Raw genomic sequence first — 17,546 nt, 5'->3', positions numbered from 1 at the left:
CAGTTAGGCCGTTACAGGTAATCATTTAAAACAAAACAAAAAAAACACTAGTTAATAGACCAACTTCTGTCTAAAATATTTATACAAACAAGTTTACAACCCCCTAGTGGGCAATGTGGGTACTGTAGTTAGGCCAACTAAAAAATTGTTTTTGATTTACAGTTTTGCAATTCATTTTGAAAATATCATGAAAATATATATACAGCCAATTTTTAAGAAGTAATAATTAGAAAAAAAAAAACCCATGGGTTTTAATTAAATTACATCTTATCTTTTTATCAGAATTCTTTTGTTTTTGTAAACTCTGTAGAAGTAAGCAGTAAAACATCTGTCACAGGGTTTGTTGACCCGGAACATAATTTGTCGTAATTGTGTTTGGGATCATAATTGAAGAAAGAATTGTTTTGTTGTCGGAACTAAGTTCAAAAAGAAGAAGAAGGAAATACTCACATGGATTTCACCTAAAATAACTTTATTTTTAAATGAAAACAACGCAACATTGACATCATGCAAGTCTGTTTTTCCATAGTCGGTTTATTCAACAATAATTTAATAAACAGCTGATCCAGTGCATCACAATCATCTCATGTAAACTCTTTTGCTGAAGCTGATGTGCGTTTGACGGGCGAGAGCAACGTCTGTGTCATCGCGTAGGAATGAAATCTTCTGGATTCTCTGACCTTTTCTCTGTTTTTACCCCTCCAGCTCAAACTGTTGTTTAACAGCTTTATAGTTTATATGTATCACCTTCCTAAACACCTATGTGCACATGGCAAACATGAAAATTCAGTCATAAACTGCACCCTTGGGGGAATTTATGACCACGAGAAGGGAAATAAAAGTAACTTCTCCCTCTGTGACAGGAATTCAAGGCTCGTCTTCCATTTATGGCTTGTTCCTTAAATCGAAACCATCTGAACCTTTTTGACTGTGCTTCACCATGAAGTCCTCTATAAATATAAATAAAGTAAAATAACAAAATAAAAAGTCCAGGTGCTACCTAGTCTCCGTCATCTCTGTGGCAGACTGAGATCTGACAAAGTCCTTGGTGATCACCTCGTCCTCCCCGAGTCGCCGGATGCAGCGTCGGACGACTCGCAGGATCTTCTGTAAGCGTCGGTCGAGCGCTCGGAGGTGCGGCTCCGTCAGGACCGGATGTAAAGGGTCTCCCCGCAGGGACTCACTCATCACGTCGCCGAGCCTGAACTCTGGTCGCGTCAGGAGCTGGAGACGCACAAGTGTGGAACGCTTTATCCTGAGGAGAAGGAAAAATAGGGGGATTGCTCTCCATGGATTGGGTCGAGATTCAAACTGGCAACCCTTCGATTACAAGCCAAGTCGTCCACCAGGCCATGCACGGGCTGGCCACCTTTAACTCCAAGCCTGACGATTGCGATTAACACCAGGCGTTCCTTGCATTTCTTTCATTGGGTTTTTGTAACCACAATGAATGGTCCATTGTGTGAGAGTTAGTGCCACCTAATGGTGAGACTGCAGATTGCAATGAAGACTTACATGCAGCACTGAGTCAGTGGAGCCAGGATGGACATCTCGTCCTGAGAATGTTTCCCAAACCTGAACACAGGACGTTACGGCACATGAGGGGAATGCTTTAAAATCAAATAAAAACACACTCATGCCAACAATCCACCGCTTCTCTCTCTCTCTCTCTCTCTCTCTGTCTCACCCTCTGGCGTTGTCCAAGTGAAGGAGGAATCCTTCGTCTCCGAACTTGGTAAAAATCTCGTAGTGGTGTCTGTCCATGTTTCCTGCAAACGAGACGTCACAGTCTTCTGGTCAGATTTATATTGTGTATATACAGTTCATATATATATATACATATGTGTGTATGTATGTATGTATGCATATAGATGAGGCAGGGGAGGAGAAATAACCTGTGAGGAAGTCAAAGATGGACATGTCTATGATGTTGAGGAGTCTGTTGCCAGAGTTGTACGGATACAGCTGCTTTATGTTGTCACAGTAGAACGGATTCACTTCCCACCTTTAAAACCAACACAGACAAAGAGCAGCAGTTAGAGAAAATAATAATCTGCATAATAATATGATATATTTGAGCTATAGAGTGTTACAAAATTAAAACAAGTTTTCTGATTTTTGTCATATAATATGTCACAAATAAATCATTAAAACTGAATAATTTAAAACAAGACATTTAAGAGCATCATCATTGTCAGGTTTTGGGAAACATTGTTCAGCATTTTCTGACATTTCATGGACTAAACAAGTAGTTGATCAATTGAGAAAATAATCACCAGATAAATTGATTATGAAAATAACCATTAGTAACCATAAAATAACCATTTCTCATATGTAACAAAGAAAATTGAGGACTTAACATCCTCATGAATTCAGTTTATTTAAACTAAAGAAATAACCAGAAATAACTTAATTGACTTGGGTGTTTTCAAAATAAAATAATCACTAGATAATCACACACACCCACACACACACACAGTCGCTGAGGTTTTTGCTGATTTACTGCACTAAACAGGAAGAGGTTTGTGTGTCTGCTGTGAATCGACTTCATGGTTTTCAAATATAGTGTAAAAGGGAAACAAAAAGCAGAGAAAAGTCTCTAAACTGAAGAGAAAAACATCCAATTTAACTCCTTATTGAACGGATTTATGGAGGGAAGGAAAAAAATCCAGTCTGCTCTGTGATATAATTTGTAAGTTATAATTTTGCAGAGGACCACCAAGTGTCTCCGCCTCATGCACTCTATGTTTTTTTTGTTGTTGTTGTTGTTGTTGCTGCATTTCTCGCACACATTTGTGTCTAAATATAAGATCAAGTGTTGACTTCTTACTCTTCTCGCCCAGTGAAAGTGTATGAACGTGTCCAGGGGTTGGGGATGGAGATGCGCGGTGCGACGCTGAGGCCGGGCAGGTACGCGGACAGAGACCCTTCCAGCAGGTCAGGGTTTCCACACACGGCGTATTCAGTCTTACACACGTACAGACACTTGGCAAAGAAACACGTGTTTTTGGCTGTTTAAAGGGGTAGAGCAAAAAAACATGACAGGATCAGTGAATAAATATCATTAACAAAGAACACAAAACTAAATGTACCGAATGATAAATTGTATTACAAAAACAAACAGAGTTTATAGAAGTTAATTTTGCCAAGTGGAAAAGGTTAATATACAAGAAGTTGTTGTAGTCGAAGCCAGTGACTCTTATTTTGAAGGCCAGGGTGAAAGGAAGTGATGATGGGTAAGAGGAGTGAAGTTGACGGTGCGTTTGTGTGTGTGGATAATTATAATAATAAAGTTTGTCTGAAGTTTATTATTATCATCATTCACACACACACACATGCACACTGGCCTTCAAAATAAGAGCCACTGGCTTTGGCAACAGCGTCTTCCTGTACAAATGCCTTTGCACATAGCAATAAAAAAAAAGAAAGAAGCTGAGCATAATTTTTTTAACCATCACAACAGGAGTTTATTGACGGTCCCTTAGTTCTCTAAAGGGATCCCCTTTAGTGAACTAAGGGACCGTCAATAAACTCCTGTTTTGAAGCCTAAAAAGTCCAAACGTTTGTTAGATTCATGTTGAATTTTTGCAGATTTGCTCCAATCTTTCATTCACTATCCGTAACCATAACAAAAACCTGGTTTGTTTTACACATGTGCACAGTCTGGCTACTTCCTGTCAAAAGAAAGATTATGGTTTTTGGCAGGGCTGGCCCAAGCCCTTATGAGGCCCTTAGCAGAATGATTTGGGGCCCCCCTCTGGCCACCTCAGCGCCACATGTGCTTGGCTATTATTGACACAAATTTAACATTATAAATTGCATTCATTCTCGTAACCAAGTTTAACAACTTTGTTTTTTAAAACTACAAAATAAAATAAAATAACTTAAGAGAAACGGGATTTCCGGTAACGCTTCTCGTTCTTTCATTGACTTCCATTTGCGTGTCCTCTTGTCTTCTCCGTCTTACCCGGTGAGGTGAAGAAGACACTGCGTAAGTCCTCGGTGTGTGTGACCTGCAGAACTTCTCCTGTGATGTTCAGCACCCGTCCAGCGACTGGCGGAACTCTGCGGAAGTCCAGGATCCTGACCGTTGTATAGGAGGAAACACAAAAAGAAGGAGAAGAAGTTACCCCCCCATATCAAGTGTACCAAGTGTTAACAGTTCACGTGGTTCGTGCTTTACATAACATGTAACGTGAAGCGTGGTGGACGTGATGGCGGTCTTATCTTCTCGTCTCCTCACCTCCCTTCACAGGAGCCAGTGGTTAGTTTTTTTCCCCTTCTTTTGAACTGATTCTTATCAATGAATGTAACCTATTGAAAGTCTCCGTCTGCCGTGTAATTTAGCCCCCAGTGTGTTCGTATACACGGTGAGGTATGAAAAGCTCCCCAAGGGCTGTGCAGTATTTCGCTCATGTCCCACAAACCCTAATCAAACAACCATCATTGTGTGAAGATGAACAGCTGTTTCTCACATTTCTGGCATTCCCCCTCATGATGACTGTGAGCGATTATGATAAGAGCTGCAGGCGGGAAAGTCAGACACAACAGACAGCTAGAGAGATGACACCCTGTTTTAGATTAAAAAACACACACACACACACAGTAACATTAAAGCTGCAGTGTGTCACTTTCATAGCCGTATATACAAGCATTAGTGGGGTGTATCAAGCAAGAATTCTCCAAAAAAAAAGGGCAGCCCATGGAATTTGGAGGGTTGCCAGTTCAAATCCCTGACAGCTCAAAGGTAGCCCAGCCCCCGAGCAAGGTACTGTAAAACCACATTGCTCTTCGGGCACAGTTCCTAGTAGAGGAACTTGGATTACATGGTAAATGGCGCTTTTCTGGTATGAAAAGCTGCTTTACAACCACAGACACAGTTCTGGTTCTGGCTCCATTTTAGAACCTTGGTGCTTTCTGGACGAAACAGCCCACATTCACGCCAGTTTAAGAGGAACCAAAGTGGGAGGCTGTTTCTCCGTGTTACTCAGGCGGAAGTAAACCCAGAATATGAAACTAAGGAGATTAAGTGTCTCACCCGAGAATATGTAGACTAGCAGAGCTGAGAATCAAACCCACAACCCTCAAACAGAAAGACAACACGCTCAACCACTTAGCTAACGTTGCCCCAAGCAAGCACAAGTGGGGTGTATCCACAAAGATTCTTCAAGGAACTATTGTGTCGATACCTAGAACTACCACAAGGTGGCAGTGTGTGTGTTTCCTTTTCAGTGTGTTTCCTAAACCTTCTTTTTCTCCCCATCAAGCCTTTTGCATATGTCACTTCCTGTCTGGATGAAAGGAAGTTTCCCTCAACCAAGTTTAAGTTTACTTTGGAATTTAAAGTCAAGATATCGTCCCCAATCTGAGTTCACACGTGGGCAAGAGTGGTATGTACATATTTTGTTTAATTATAAGTTTATTTGAATTTTGTGTGATAACATTCAGTTCTATTGTGTTTGTTGTTGGAAATACCAATTGTTAGCATGTCCAGTGTCACTGAGAGTCTTTCTAACTTTTGAAATATTCACTTTTTGAAGTTGACAGACCATAAAATCCGTCTCCAGTTAATCTACAAAAATATTTTTGTCATTGTTGCACATGTGCAGAGCGGAACACTGTCAATTTAGTACAATTTCAGTTGGACTAATATGTTAATATGCATTTCAAAAGTCTGGTTTTTAATCAAAATAACACAATAAAATTGGTTTTCTTTCTCATGTCCTATTGAAAGTAAGTTAATGTTAATTGTACTTTTACCGTTAATACTTTGAGTTAAGTTAGAAGCAATTACTTAGTAGAAACGTTGAAGTTAATTGTACTTTTGTACTAAATTTTTTGTCTTATTATTTGTACTTTCACTTCCTCCGCTGCTGAAAACACACCAGTACAAATTAGGATTAAGCAGATTATCTCGTTCGGGTTTGACGACAGAACCTGTCAGTCACTGACATTTACTAGATGTTAAAATGTGCTTCACGGCGACGGCAGTGTGAGCTTGAGTTGTTGGCGTGTCGCTCTTGTTGTTTTCTGTCTGTGTGGTGAAGTGATGACTGGCTGCTTAATGACACTGTCTGCATCAGACGAGGGTATTTAAGAGTGAATCACTGCTCCTCGGCTAATGCACAGTTACACACGGTCGTTCAGTGTGTGTGTGTGTGTGTGTGTGTGTGTATACGCTGCGGTTTATACTAATCAGCTGATTGGGAAACCCTGGGTTGGGCAAATATGTTGCAATTTTTGTGGCACATGGGCGGTTTAACTGTCGGCACCAGGATAAATATATGCGTCTGTGTGTGTGATGCTGCCACGGCATCTTTGAGATTACAGCAAACTGTTGTTTGTGCATTTTGATAATTTCAGTGATTTCAAGTGACACTTTGTGCCTACACTTTCTGAGATAAATGCTGCCTGCTCACGCACACTCACAATGATACACTTTTAAATATGTGGATTTAAAAGTGTTGGGAGGGGGTTACACCTACAGCATTGCTCTAGCATCCAATGCTAAATCTATAAACTATAAAATCTATGAAGTAGGTCCCTCCCGAGCAGCTTTGCAGCTTTACTTTAAAAGGTTAGAGCTTAGCATTTTCTTACTCCATCCTGTTATGTTCAGGACCAGGGTTGAGAAACCCTGCTATGGAGTAATGGAAAACGAATCATATATCTAGATATATTTAAATGTATAAATAAAAGTGTTGAGCTCAAGTTGATTGGTTCTATTTTGGAGTTGAAGATTTGCTCGTTCAGCTGACATTTGCACGTCTGTTTTAAAAGTTTTAAAAACCATTTAAATACATTAAACTGGTGCCACTTTTGTGATTTTACTGGTTTGACACTGGTTTGGTCTGGACGTAACTATAATTAATGCAATTTATAGCGTTGCTTTTGTATCAATAATATTCAAGCACCTGCTACTCCGAGGTAGACTTAAATTCATCTTAGGGCCCCACAAAGGCTTGGTCCGGCCCCGAGCCTGATGCACTGATCTGTAGATTGTCCATTTTGTGAATTTCATTCAGTTGCTGGCAGGTGTCAGAACCAACATGCTACTGGCACAGAAAAAATCAGTAAAAAGGGGAACAACCTATTTTTTGTGACCTTGTTTTCAGGAGAACGCAAGGTTGTTATTCTGTGATAACGAGATGCTTATCCCGTCATTTTTAGGTAAAAAATATAGCCTATTTTGTTACAAACATGGCCGTTCTTGGTCTCAGTAGTTTTAAGTCATAATTTATTGTTATCATATCATATTTTGATGTTATTGCTCATTTTAGTGCCGTATTTTTCATTTTTATATGTGACCACATTGCAGCTTTGCACCAAACAGTGCCTCATAGATAAAGTTTCCACTCTTCTGTAAAGGGCTTTCTCCAAGATACTGAGAGAGTGTGAATTTTTTTGCCCATTCATTGAGCTCTGCAGCTCTCGCTGGCATTTGCATCGCCAAAGCAGGCACTAATGAGGCTGCACCTGTCCAGGTGAAAGGCAGCGATCTCTGCGTTGTGCCTCTGGAAGTCAACAAAGTAGAAGAAATCCTCGGGAGTCACGTCGTCCCTCTGCTGCCTGACAAACACACACAGACACACACGAGACAAGCCACTGCAGTCAGTAGTATATAATCAACACAGTAAATACTGTAATTTTAACGAGATGCCCGATGATTTAGCCTGAAATAAATAAATATATAAAGCTCAAGACATGAGAAAATGCTCTTCGAGGACACTAACTGCTATAGAACCACATTTTCTTATAAATAGGATAGAAATCTTTCAGACACAGAGCATTATTATCATTATTATTATTATTATCCGGGATTTTATTTCTATTCAGGATCAGGATGTGGTGTTTACAGGCAAAATGTACATAACATCAAGGTTTTCTGTGCTTCCGACCACTTCAGCGATCAGAATCCTAAATTCTGTCTATTTATTCTGTATATGTTTCTAAAACTGTCTTAAACTGTTTACACCAGAATCCTCAAAATAAAAAATCTTGCAGCAGAAATAAAAGTATAGGATATATAAGAGATAATGTGGATTCAGTCCTTACCTCATCGGTTTGAACATGGCTTTGGCAAAGTTTTTCATTTTCAGTGCCAGTTTGAGGTGATGACCACTGGGCTTCACCACTGTAACACAAACATACGTTTACATGGTTCATATTGGGAAACTTTACTCTCACAAACTGTCAAACTTCTCTGTAATTGTGTGTTGAATGTTTAAAACAAAACTGGACAAAAAACAAACACTGAGCATCAGTTAACTGAGTCATTATTTGGTTTTTGGGTTTAAATCCCCTGAGGCCAGTGTTTCGTCTACATCCGCCTGTAATTGGGGGCTGGTAACATGGCTTGTGCTCTGCTCTCTCGACTAATAGTGTCCCTGCGTATTGTACACATACGAGTCTGACCACACACACACACACATGCTGCGCTCCGTCAAACTCCAGGATATTAATAGCTAACAAACCTTTTTTTTTTTCTTTCTGGAAATGTATCAAAGGGAACGCAACTGCCTTTGTGGCCACCGTGCACTGAAATAATGAGTCTCATGAAAGTTCAATTTAAACAGTTTTCTATCGTTGCACTACTCTGAGCAGGGATCATGACGAGGACACATCCAACATATTGTATATAATAACACTTCATTTGCGTTTTAACAGAGTATTTTCTTCAAATTCGGCCACTAACTTAGCATAGCTAGTAGCTGTATGGCTTAAGCGGTGGTTCAATTACGACGAGCTGCCTTTGAACGCGAATGGACACCCAAAGCAAGCGTCTCATACAGGAGGACAAATCTGAAATGTGGATCCAGATCCTCATTATCACAAAGACCACAGTGTGTGTGTATGTGTGTGTGTGGTGGAGACGGCACAGCCAAGCATTGCACGAGAAAGAGAGAGAGAAACATGAAGAAGAGAAACAAAGGAGCCAGTGAAGAATCAAACAGAGCTGCACAACATCAGACACACTTCCTTAAGAAGTCTTATATGGAAATCTATAGAGACTTGACTTCACCTTTAGTACAGTCACATGATCCTTTTAGGGCCTTTTCATCGTCAGTGTAATCTGTAAAATAAAAAGTTCAATCATATTATACACACCAAGTTATCTATCTATCTATCTATCTATCTATCTATCTATCTATCTATCTATCTATCAGCTATTTTGCTATCTATCTTATCTCTGTCTAGCTGCTGGTTATGTTGCTATTTTATATTTAGCTAATTATGTTGCTATCTTATGTCTAGCTAGCTACATTGCTATCTATCGAGCTGCTAGTTATGTTTGCTATCGTATATCTAGCTAGCTACATTGCTATTTATCGAGCTGCTAGTTATGTTGCTATCATTTATATAGCTAGCTATATGGCTATCTAAATATCTAGCTGTTAGTTATGTAGCTATCTTATGTTTAGGCAGTTATGTTTCTATGTATCCATCCATCTGTTTATAAACCTTCTTATGAGGTTGAAAAACTACAAAAAAATAATAAGATAGAAACTCACAAAATGAAGCTAAAATCAAATTTTAAAAGTTTCAGTACATCAATCTGTTCCATTACATATTTAAATTTTCTACAGAACAAACACATGTTGAATGTCCTCCTTCCGTCCCTCACCTGCATTGATGATGGACATGCTCTCCATGTCCTCGAGCAGCCGCGGGATGGCGGGGTCATCGCGGGAGTACAGGGCGTAGCGGCTGATTCCGAGGTGGAACTTCAGCCAGCTGGCGTCGGGGTCAAAGGTCACTTTTGGCTGGGTCAGCGTGGTGTTAGAGGCAGCTGCTAGCTCGCGGTACAGTTTCATATTCCTGGAGAGTGAGAGACGTTCGTTAGTGAATCCAAAACCACCATCCACATTTTTTTATGACTGTTTTATTTTGGAAAAAACCACAGAGAGCAAAGTGCATTCAGCTGCTTTTCTCTGCAGTAGTTCTTACATTCTGCTTTTTAACTGGTTTTATTGGACCATTCCTCTTTGTAGGCCTTTTTTTCATTCATTCATGTTGACCTATTATTATTTTATTATTATAATATTATAATCTACCTTCGTGTGTGCTCTGAAAAGCATATTTTTAAACCAATTTGGTGGGTACAGACAAAGTAAATACAGTCAAATGGCAAGAAGAAGAGATTAAAATAACAAGAAAGGTTAGCAAGAAAAAGACACAAATAAGAAGGTTTGGCTATGACTGACACATGAATCATGTGAAAGATAATATAAACAAAACAAAAATATTTTCCCCCTTCCACATTTATTAACGTATGCTTTAATTTTTAGTTCATTAACATATTTACATTCTATTTTTTGTGATAAATCTGTCGCATTTTCACCATTTTCTCTTTCATTTCTTATCCAAACGTCAAAGTTGTCACTCCTCACGCCTGCCACGTTTGAAGTCTTTCACGTAAACTGTTAAGTGAACAGATTATGTGAATACAAACAAATGTTATGTAAAATGTTGTTGCCTAAATTATGTATAAAAGGCTTATTCTAAAGCCATTATATACCCATACCAAAATACTTATGAGCATTGAACCAGTAATGACGCAGGAGCGACTCATTTAGTGATAAAATCTGTCACATTTTTTTTTAAAAGATTATCTCTTTATGCTCTTATGCAAACAACATCAAAGTCGTCTTCTGCTCGCACAAAGCCTGTAATTCAGGGTTTAATCGGTTAATTAAAACCAGTTTCTGTGATTTTTTTCAGCTTCTTAAATGTGAATATTTTCTGGTTTCTTTGCTCCATACAACAAAGAAATCATTAAAACTGAATCATTTTTTGGTTTGTGGACAAAACAAGACATTTGAGAACGCCATCATTTCCAGGTTTAAGGCAGGTTATTTCGTTGTTCTTCTAGTGACGTGTTGCTTTTTCCCCAGTTCATTTGTATTGTTTTCCAAATCTTGAATTCCTGCAGCCTTCTTCCCTTCTTCCCTCCTCTCTCCGCTTCACTATACTTAAAGTCGGAGCAAGAATAATCCGAGAGCAAAACAAATAATTCTGTGGCGAGCACGCGGCACCACATCACCCGAGCTGACCGCGCGGAGTGGGACGATCGTCTGCCAACGCAAACAAACTCCATCACATGCTGGATACAAGCTATTGCGATAATGGATTGAACGGATATAAATAGAGAGATTTTGGTGTATTGGTTATTCCTATGGTGACAAATCAGGTTTAAAGGGATAGTTTGCGTTATTATGATGTGCATGTGAGGGATTCTGTTGTGTAGTTTTGTTGTTTTTTTCTCTGTCTCTTTATGTATGTGTGTGTGTGTGAGGCAGCTGACGAGGCACACCTGGTTCCAATATCTCATCAACCTCCATATAAAAGCCTGGTCATGACTCCATCACTCTGCCTGATGATTCTGTCCTTCAACCACCTTCTGCTAGAGTGATTCTCTTGAGTGTTTGCCTCGTATCTATGATTTATTTGTGTGTTTTGGGCCTTTTTGTCCATTTTTCTTCGTTGGGTTGTTTTGTTTTTGGCTGCCTTGTCACACTTTCAGTCTTTTTTGTTCCTGCTTTTTAGTTTTTGGACAATAAACTACAGCGTTGGGGACCTTTTTTAAAATAAAAACCTAACAGTGAACTTGTCGGAGAAACAGCCTAAAGCATGGAAACACAAGACTAAAAGAATGTAGTCTCCTAACAATGAATACAATTTACATATGCTTATGTCTACAATACCTGAATTACCACTTTATCTCGCTGTTTGACTTGTAGTCGGAAAATTAAGTTTGCATGCATTTATAAGCAGCTCACTCCTTGCACCAAATTCCATAGAGAAAAATAATCGATTTTACTTTAACACACACTTGAGTTCTTGATCTACTTCTGCATCTACCTGAAAGTTCAAATGTGTTATTAATTGACTTCAGAGATTGAAGTCCTATGTTTGAATTTAACTAAGTAACAAAACTTGCCAAAATGAGGCAGCAGTAGAGCAGTAACTCCTGAGTTCCCCATGAGGGAAAAACACTAATTTTCTCTATGGAGTTTGGTGCAGGAGAGTCAGCGGTTTACAAACTTCAGTTTCCAGCCAGAAAACGCTGCTTAATGTTGAGATAAAGTGGTGAACACACTCTTAAGCTATCGCAGCCTTAAGCTGGCGTGGATTTAATTGGCTGAGTCTTTTGTTAAGTGGCTTAAACCTGTTTTCCCTCGTGTCTCTGCTGGAAGCCATGTTTTCAGTGAGAGCTAGCACACCTGTGTCTCAGACGTTTTACTTATTCAAAAGGCACTGTGTGTACAGTTAAAACATAAGGTGTTACAGTTTGATGCTCTGTGTCTGAACGTGTAGCTTAGAGCTAATTTCGCATCTGTGTTCCCTTGGCAGGCCAGAGCAACACAAAGACGGCACGTAGTACAGCAATAATCACATTTACACACAAAATAAATAAAGCATGGACCTCATACACAACCAAAACCCTGAACTATCACTTCAACCATGAAAGACCATCAATAAAACATGAGAGAATAGAGCAAAACATGATCTGACATAAACCTGGGGATATTTTTTTTCCTTTGTGGAATTTACTTCGATTCTTTTTCCCTGACAAGGACGCGCACGCAGACACTTATTGACTCGGAAATAACTAAATAAATCGCCTCGTCCTGCTTTTCAGCCAGAAAAATAAAAAACGATTTTGTCATGAAGCTCTCCTGCGGTGTTGTTTGTTGTACTGCTGAGATGCTGCTGCGCCGTATTGCAAATGTTCAACAAGCCCTAGGGCTATTGATTGTTTGTGCGCATACTTGTACAGCAGCAGCAACAGCAACAGCAGAGACATGAAGCCATTGCTCATATTTCTTCTTATTTTCCACCATAGGAGCCCAAAATCTGTTTCTCTCAGAGGGAGTGCACTGGATACACAGACTGCCTCACAAGCCAAAGACGGCAATGGTGAGATTAAGATAAGCTTGAGCACTTTAGAAATCCTTGTTAACCTTTAAGAAAGCATTAGGCTCTCAGAGTGACACACACAAATGTCTTTTTTCTTTAATGACTCACAGGACTGACGTCCGTCTGCGGGTAAACATCTGTTATCGTGGACAAAGAGTGTTTGGCCGTCATGTTACTGACCCTGCCTCTGAACCACAGTCGGGCCCTCTAACGTGTGCTTTTCTGAGGATGTTTTTTCAGCTCCTCTTAGTCAATAAAGTAAAAGCAACACTGAAGGGAAGTCACATTGAGACTCTGCGTTAGCAAGAGTGTGAAATCAACAATAAAACAACAAAAGTACACCACAAATAGAGATGGCAAACCAAAAAAAGGCTGGATTACAGCATTCTCAGAGTAAACTCCTTACCCTAACTAAATGTCTTTGTCCTCACAAGGTAAAATGTCCCCACAAAGATAGGTTAGAATTAAAATGTGTCCCCACCGGCACCGCCTACTGGACTTCTTAGGACACTGCATTGACCTCTATTCATTTTTACAGCCTAAACAAAGCCTTATCTCTAGCTTTAACTATAACCATGCCATACCCATAACCTTACCCTAACCGCAATTCAATTCTTAGCCCTAAACCTAACCAGTTCCTCGGAAATTAGGTTCTGCCTCATTAGGACCAGGTTTTGGTATCTATGAGGACTACTGGTCCTGACAAGGTCAGTGTTTATGCCAGAAAAGGTCTTAACAAGATAACAAATACAAGAACACACACACACACAGAGAGCCTCACTCAGGCCAAAGACGGACATAAATTGATTATCTCTCCTCCATGTGACAGTTAATTAGAAACAAGCCATTCAATTGCATTCAATGGGCAAATACAACACTGTGATTGACTGTGGCGTAGGTTTCCAGTCGGTTATTTTCACACATTGACTCTTTCCGATCCATCACCCCATGCTTTCTTCAAACTAACTTCACCGTGTCTGTTTTTATTAAGGGAGAAGACAAACAAGCTCCAGCCAAACCTACGTCACGTGACAAATTTTACATTTTCATTCTACATCAAACTTTTATTTTGTCAGAGGGACAGTCTCCAACTCCAAGAAAACAAACAAGAAACTGCAGTGCAGGAGAGCTAGTGAGAGTAATGCAGGATTCACAGTGTGTTGAGGCCTAAAGAGATGCATTCAAAGACCTTGGGAAATGTAAATTGTGTTGAGCTAAACCTGAGTAAAAAATGTGGGAGACCACAGACACAACAAACTTTGTAACCGATTTTCAACATTTTAATCCTAAGAAAGCACAGACTAGACGATCCAGTCAAGACGCAGGACCACACACCTGGCATTTAATCAAGCGATTTCAGGGAGAAGATTCCAGGGGTTTGGGATCTCACAGAACCTTGTGTGATCAGATTATAAACAGACTTGGAGCCAGAATGTACTTGTCGTCAGCTAGTAGTTGTGTGTGCGATGTTGCGATGTGAATTGAAAAAACAAACAAACTGTGGATGAACTTGGCTTGTACAAATTACAGTAACCCTAACCCTGTTAAAATCACGCCTGTTAATCCCTCACACTACATGATAATTTGGCCAGATAATCTGTTCAAATCAGCCTAAAATTGGAAGACACCCACGATTGTCAGAAGGGACAGAGCGGGACTGAAAATTGACCAATTGTCCTCTCGTGTGAGGCAGGTTTTAGAGGAGAGGCTTCAAGGTACATTCAAGGAACCTTGTAAAGTTCATCACTTCTGCAAACACACATGTAGTCTTCTAATTAAATCCCTTGTGGTTATTGGAGTAGAAATCATTTTTCTCATCACTGCCATCATTTGGGAATTTTCAAATTTAAGACCTTATTTTCACAAACTATGTGCCCAGTTAGCACAGCAATCAATACACAGAGTAATCGTCTTGTCGAGTCCTAATCAATGACGTGTCTCCTGGTTAAAGAATATACATGGAGAGTGAGGAGGATTTCCAGAGAAAGAGAGAGCAGATTAAAATGCTAGTGAGCTCTCAAATTAAAGTGAAAGTGAGGGGAATTATATGCTTGTTTAGTCCCCTTTATTTATTTGCACATTCTCTTCTTGTCCCTCTGCTTGTTTATATTCTGTGTGCTCTCTCATAACAAATTAAGCCACAGGTCCACTTATTCTGATGTCCATTAAGTGAAAATGCAAAAAACCCAAAAAGTATCTAGAGAAAATCTTTAATTTTTAAATGAACCTGTTTTATACTGTAAGTTATTCTGGGAAAACTGGGAAAAAGCACTTAATTGCGGAACATTCTCTGGTCCTTATATGGTTAAATTAAACAAAACAAAAAAAAGTCCAGATGGACATTTTGAGGGTCAGGTGTTAAAGGGTTAATGCAGGATTTAAGGATTATTTGTTATTTTAAGGACTTTAAGGGCTTAATTTGGACATGTTGGACAATCAAATGTAAGACTTTTAAAGGCTTTTTGGATCTGCAGGCACCCAGAATCACTTCATTTCAATATAATAACAAAAAAAGTCACATAAATCAATGACCAAAACCTGTCCCTAACCAGAGACTGACCTCTCCCAGCGTGACACCTTCTTCCTGTAATACTCCATCAGCTGCTTTCCCTCCAGCAGCTTCTCCTCCGGCTCCAGTGGCGGCGTCTGGATGTTATAGAGAGGATGAGCAAACAGGTTCCCCAGCTTCGAGCCCCCATGTGCGGGGTCAGTCGTCGTAGCAAGGGTCAGGGTTGACGCTAAGGTCCAGTTGAAGAGTTGAGGGGTGGCCAGTCCTTCCAGTGTGGGGAGGGTGAAGTTGCTGTGGCCACATGAGCAGAACTGCCCCGAACCTCGCACAATGCTCCTCAGCTTTGGCAGGAGAATAAAGTAGAGGTCAGCAGAGAGGATGGCCATGAGGGTTGCGACCAGAACCAGGCGGTCCCTCCTCATCATCGCAAACTGATAGAAAAAAAAAGGAAGGAAATCTGGAGAAAGTCCTGACTATGTGCTGCTCCAGAGTGTGCGAGGCATCACTTCTAGGCAGTTAAAGGCAGAGGCAGCCAGATGTTGGTCCAAATCTTCCTCCTCTCAGTCTTGAGAGTGTTTGAGTCTGCTCTCTCCAGCTTCACTTCTCCTCCTCCTCTCCTCTTCCTCCTGCTTTTTCTCTCTTGGCAGCAGCCGAAGAAAGAGCAGAGCAAAAAGCGAGCATGTGTGAGCAGCAGTCAGTGACAGTTTTGGCTGCTTCCTGCAGGGACCTGGTGCTCTGAGGACAAGAGGGCGAGAGAGTATGTGTGCGTGTATTTAAGAGAGAGAGAGAGGGAGAGGGAGGGAGAGGGAGAGAGAGAGGGAGAGAGTGGATTGTGGGTGTGTCTGTGCAGGTATGTGCAAATTTCAAATGACAGATAATCAAAGTGAGTGTGTGTGCAGGCTGCAGAAAACAGACATGCACACAGACAGAAATCCTTGAAAGCAGCAAGGGGCGGAGACTTATCCTATCATCAGATCTGAATAAAACAACATCCAGCTCTGTTTAATCTGATGCACGCAGCAGTGACTGTGAGTCAATATGGGTTCCCCCCCATGGCCAATGTTATACATTCTTTTGGGGTCTTTCTTTCCCTGCACCTGACCTGATAAGATTCAGCGGTTTAATAATAAATGACAATTACTTAAATTAAATATTAATTTAAATGCATTTTTTTGTCTGCACTGCAGTGCACTTATGTCTTATAAATAGGCCTAGGACCCGCTTGCAAAAGAGATTCAAATCACAATGTGACTCACTAGTAAATAATAAATGTAATAAAAATTAAGTAAAGCTGCAGTGTGTAACTTTTAAATATAAACAAACGAATGTCTGTTACCCAACTCTCTCTTTGTCTTTCAGTAAAACATATAGTGTTATCTTGTGACATTTTCACGCTGCACACAGGAAGTGGCTCATTATATAGACAAGACCAACGGAGGCGACGTCAACATCGTGTTAACGAAGCGAGACGTGTCATGTCTATAACATTACCCAGACGGAGACGCAGCAAACAAATAACATCACTCATCATTTCTGTTCATGAAGACACAGAATAATAACAGAATAAAAACACACACGTGTTTTTTAAGTAAAAAAAAACAAAACATGATAATGACTAATAATTGACCAAAAATAGGATTAATAGTTGTATTTCTTCCTTCACACACTTGTTCACACACTTATACACTTGATGTGTATAGGTGTGTCTGGATGAGAGGCAACAACTTGATTTAATATTCCCCCTGTTTTCCATAATAAAGCGAGAAGATAACAATCTCTTCTCCTTCTCATCTCATCTCCGCTCCTCCAAGTCAACTACCACACTCCTTTATCTCCTCACTGTTCACTCTTCCCCTTTCTCTGTCTTTTTAACAACAGACCTCTACGATATCACCCTCCAGGCAAAAATTCCCATCTGCACTTTTCCTTTCTTCTGCATTTCCCACAAAGGGATCCCTCACTTTTCTTCCTGTCATGCTGACCTACAGAGACACACACTCACACACAGAGAGAGTTCAGAAAAAGGCAGTGGCTGAAAAGAAAAATATAAAAGGTTCTTGCACAACTTTGAATGAGAAAACATGCAGGGAGAAATAACACCTCCCTTCATTCACAG

At 40.1% G+C, this 17,546-nt stretch overlaps 1 protein-coding gene across 1 annotated transcript; it reads right to left on the bottom strand.

Annotated features, from left to right (window-relative positions):
* Positions 1 to 514: 514 nt before the first annotated feature.
* On the bottom strand, positions 515 to 16,347 carry fam20a (FAM20A golgi associated secretory pathway pseudokinase). Its single transcript, XM_044013637.1, has 11 exons — positions 15,482 to 16,347; positions 9,626 to 9,819; positions 9,023 to 9,073; positions 8,056 to 8,134; positions 7,477 to 7,569; positions 3,968 to 4,083; positions 2,831 to 3,011; positions 1,896 to 2,005; positions 1,688 to 1,769; positions 1,516 to 1,575; positions 515 to 1,255 (listed from the first exon to the last, which is right to left on the bottom strand). The coding sequence occupies exons 1-11, from the start codon at positions 15,853 to 15,855 to the stop codon at positions 997 to 999; spliced, it is 1,599 nt and encodes a 532-aa protein (XP_043869572.1). The 5' UTR covers positions 15,856 to 16,347; the 3' UTR covers positions 515 to 996.
* Between the last annotated feature and the right edge of the window lie 1,199 nt (positions 16,348 to 17,546).

Source organism: Solea senegalensis, linkage group LG18 (genome assembly GCF_019176455.1).
Source record: "Solea senegalensis isolate Sse05_10M linkage group LG18, IFAPA_SoseM_1, whole genome shotgun sequence".
In the NCBI taxonomy this organism is placed as follows: Eukaryota; Metazoa; Chordata; class Actinopteri; order Pleuronectiformes; family Soleidae; genus Solea; species Solea senegalensis.
This window is presented reverse-complemented; position numbering and strand designations above follow the sequence as displayed.

Excerpts from the sequence above, each read along its gene's own strand:
- fam20a (XM_044013637.1), bottom strand. The coding sequence starts at position 15,855 with ATGATGAGGAGGGACCGCCTGGTTCTGGTCGCAACCCTCATGGCCATC. Across the intron at positions 9,820-15,481 it reads AAGGTGTCACGCTGGGAGAG|GAATATGAAACTGTACCGCG; the intron begins GTCAGTCTCTGG and ends CTCACTCTCCAG. Across the intron at positions 3,012-3,967 it reads TGTCTTCTTCACCTCACCGG|CCAAAAACACGTGTTTCTTT; the intron begins GTAAGACGGAGA and ends CCCTTTAAACAG.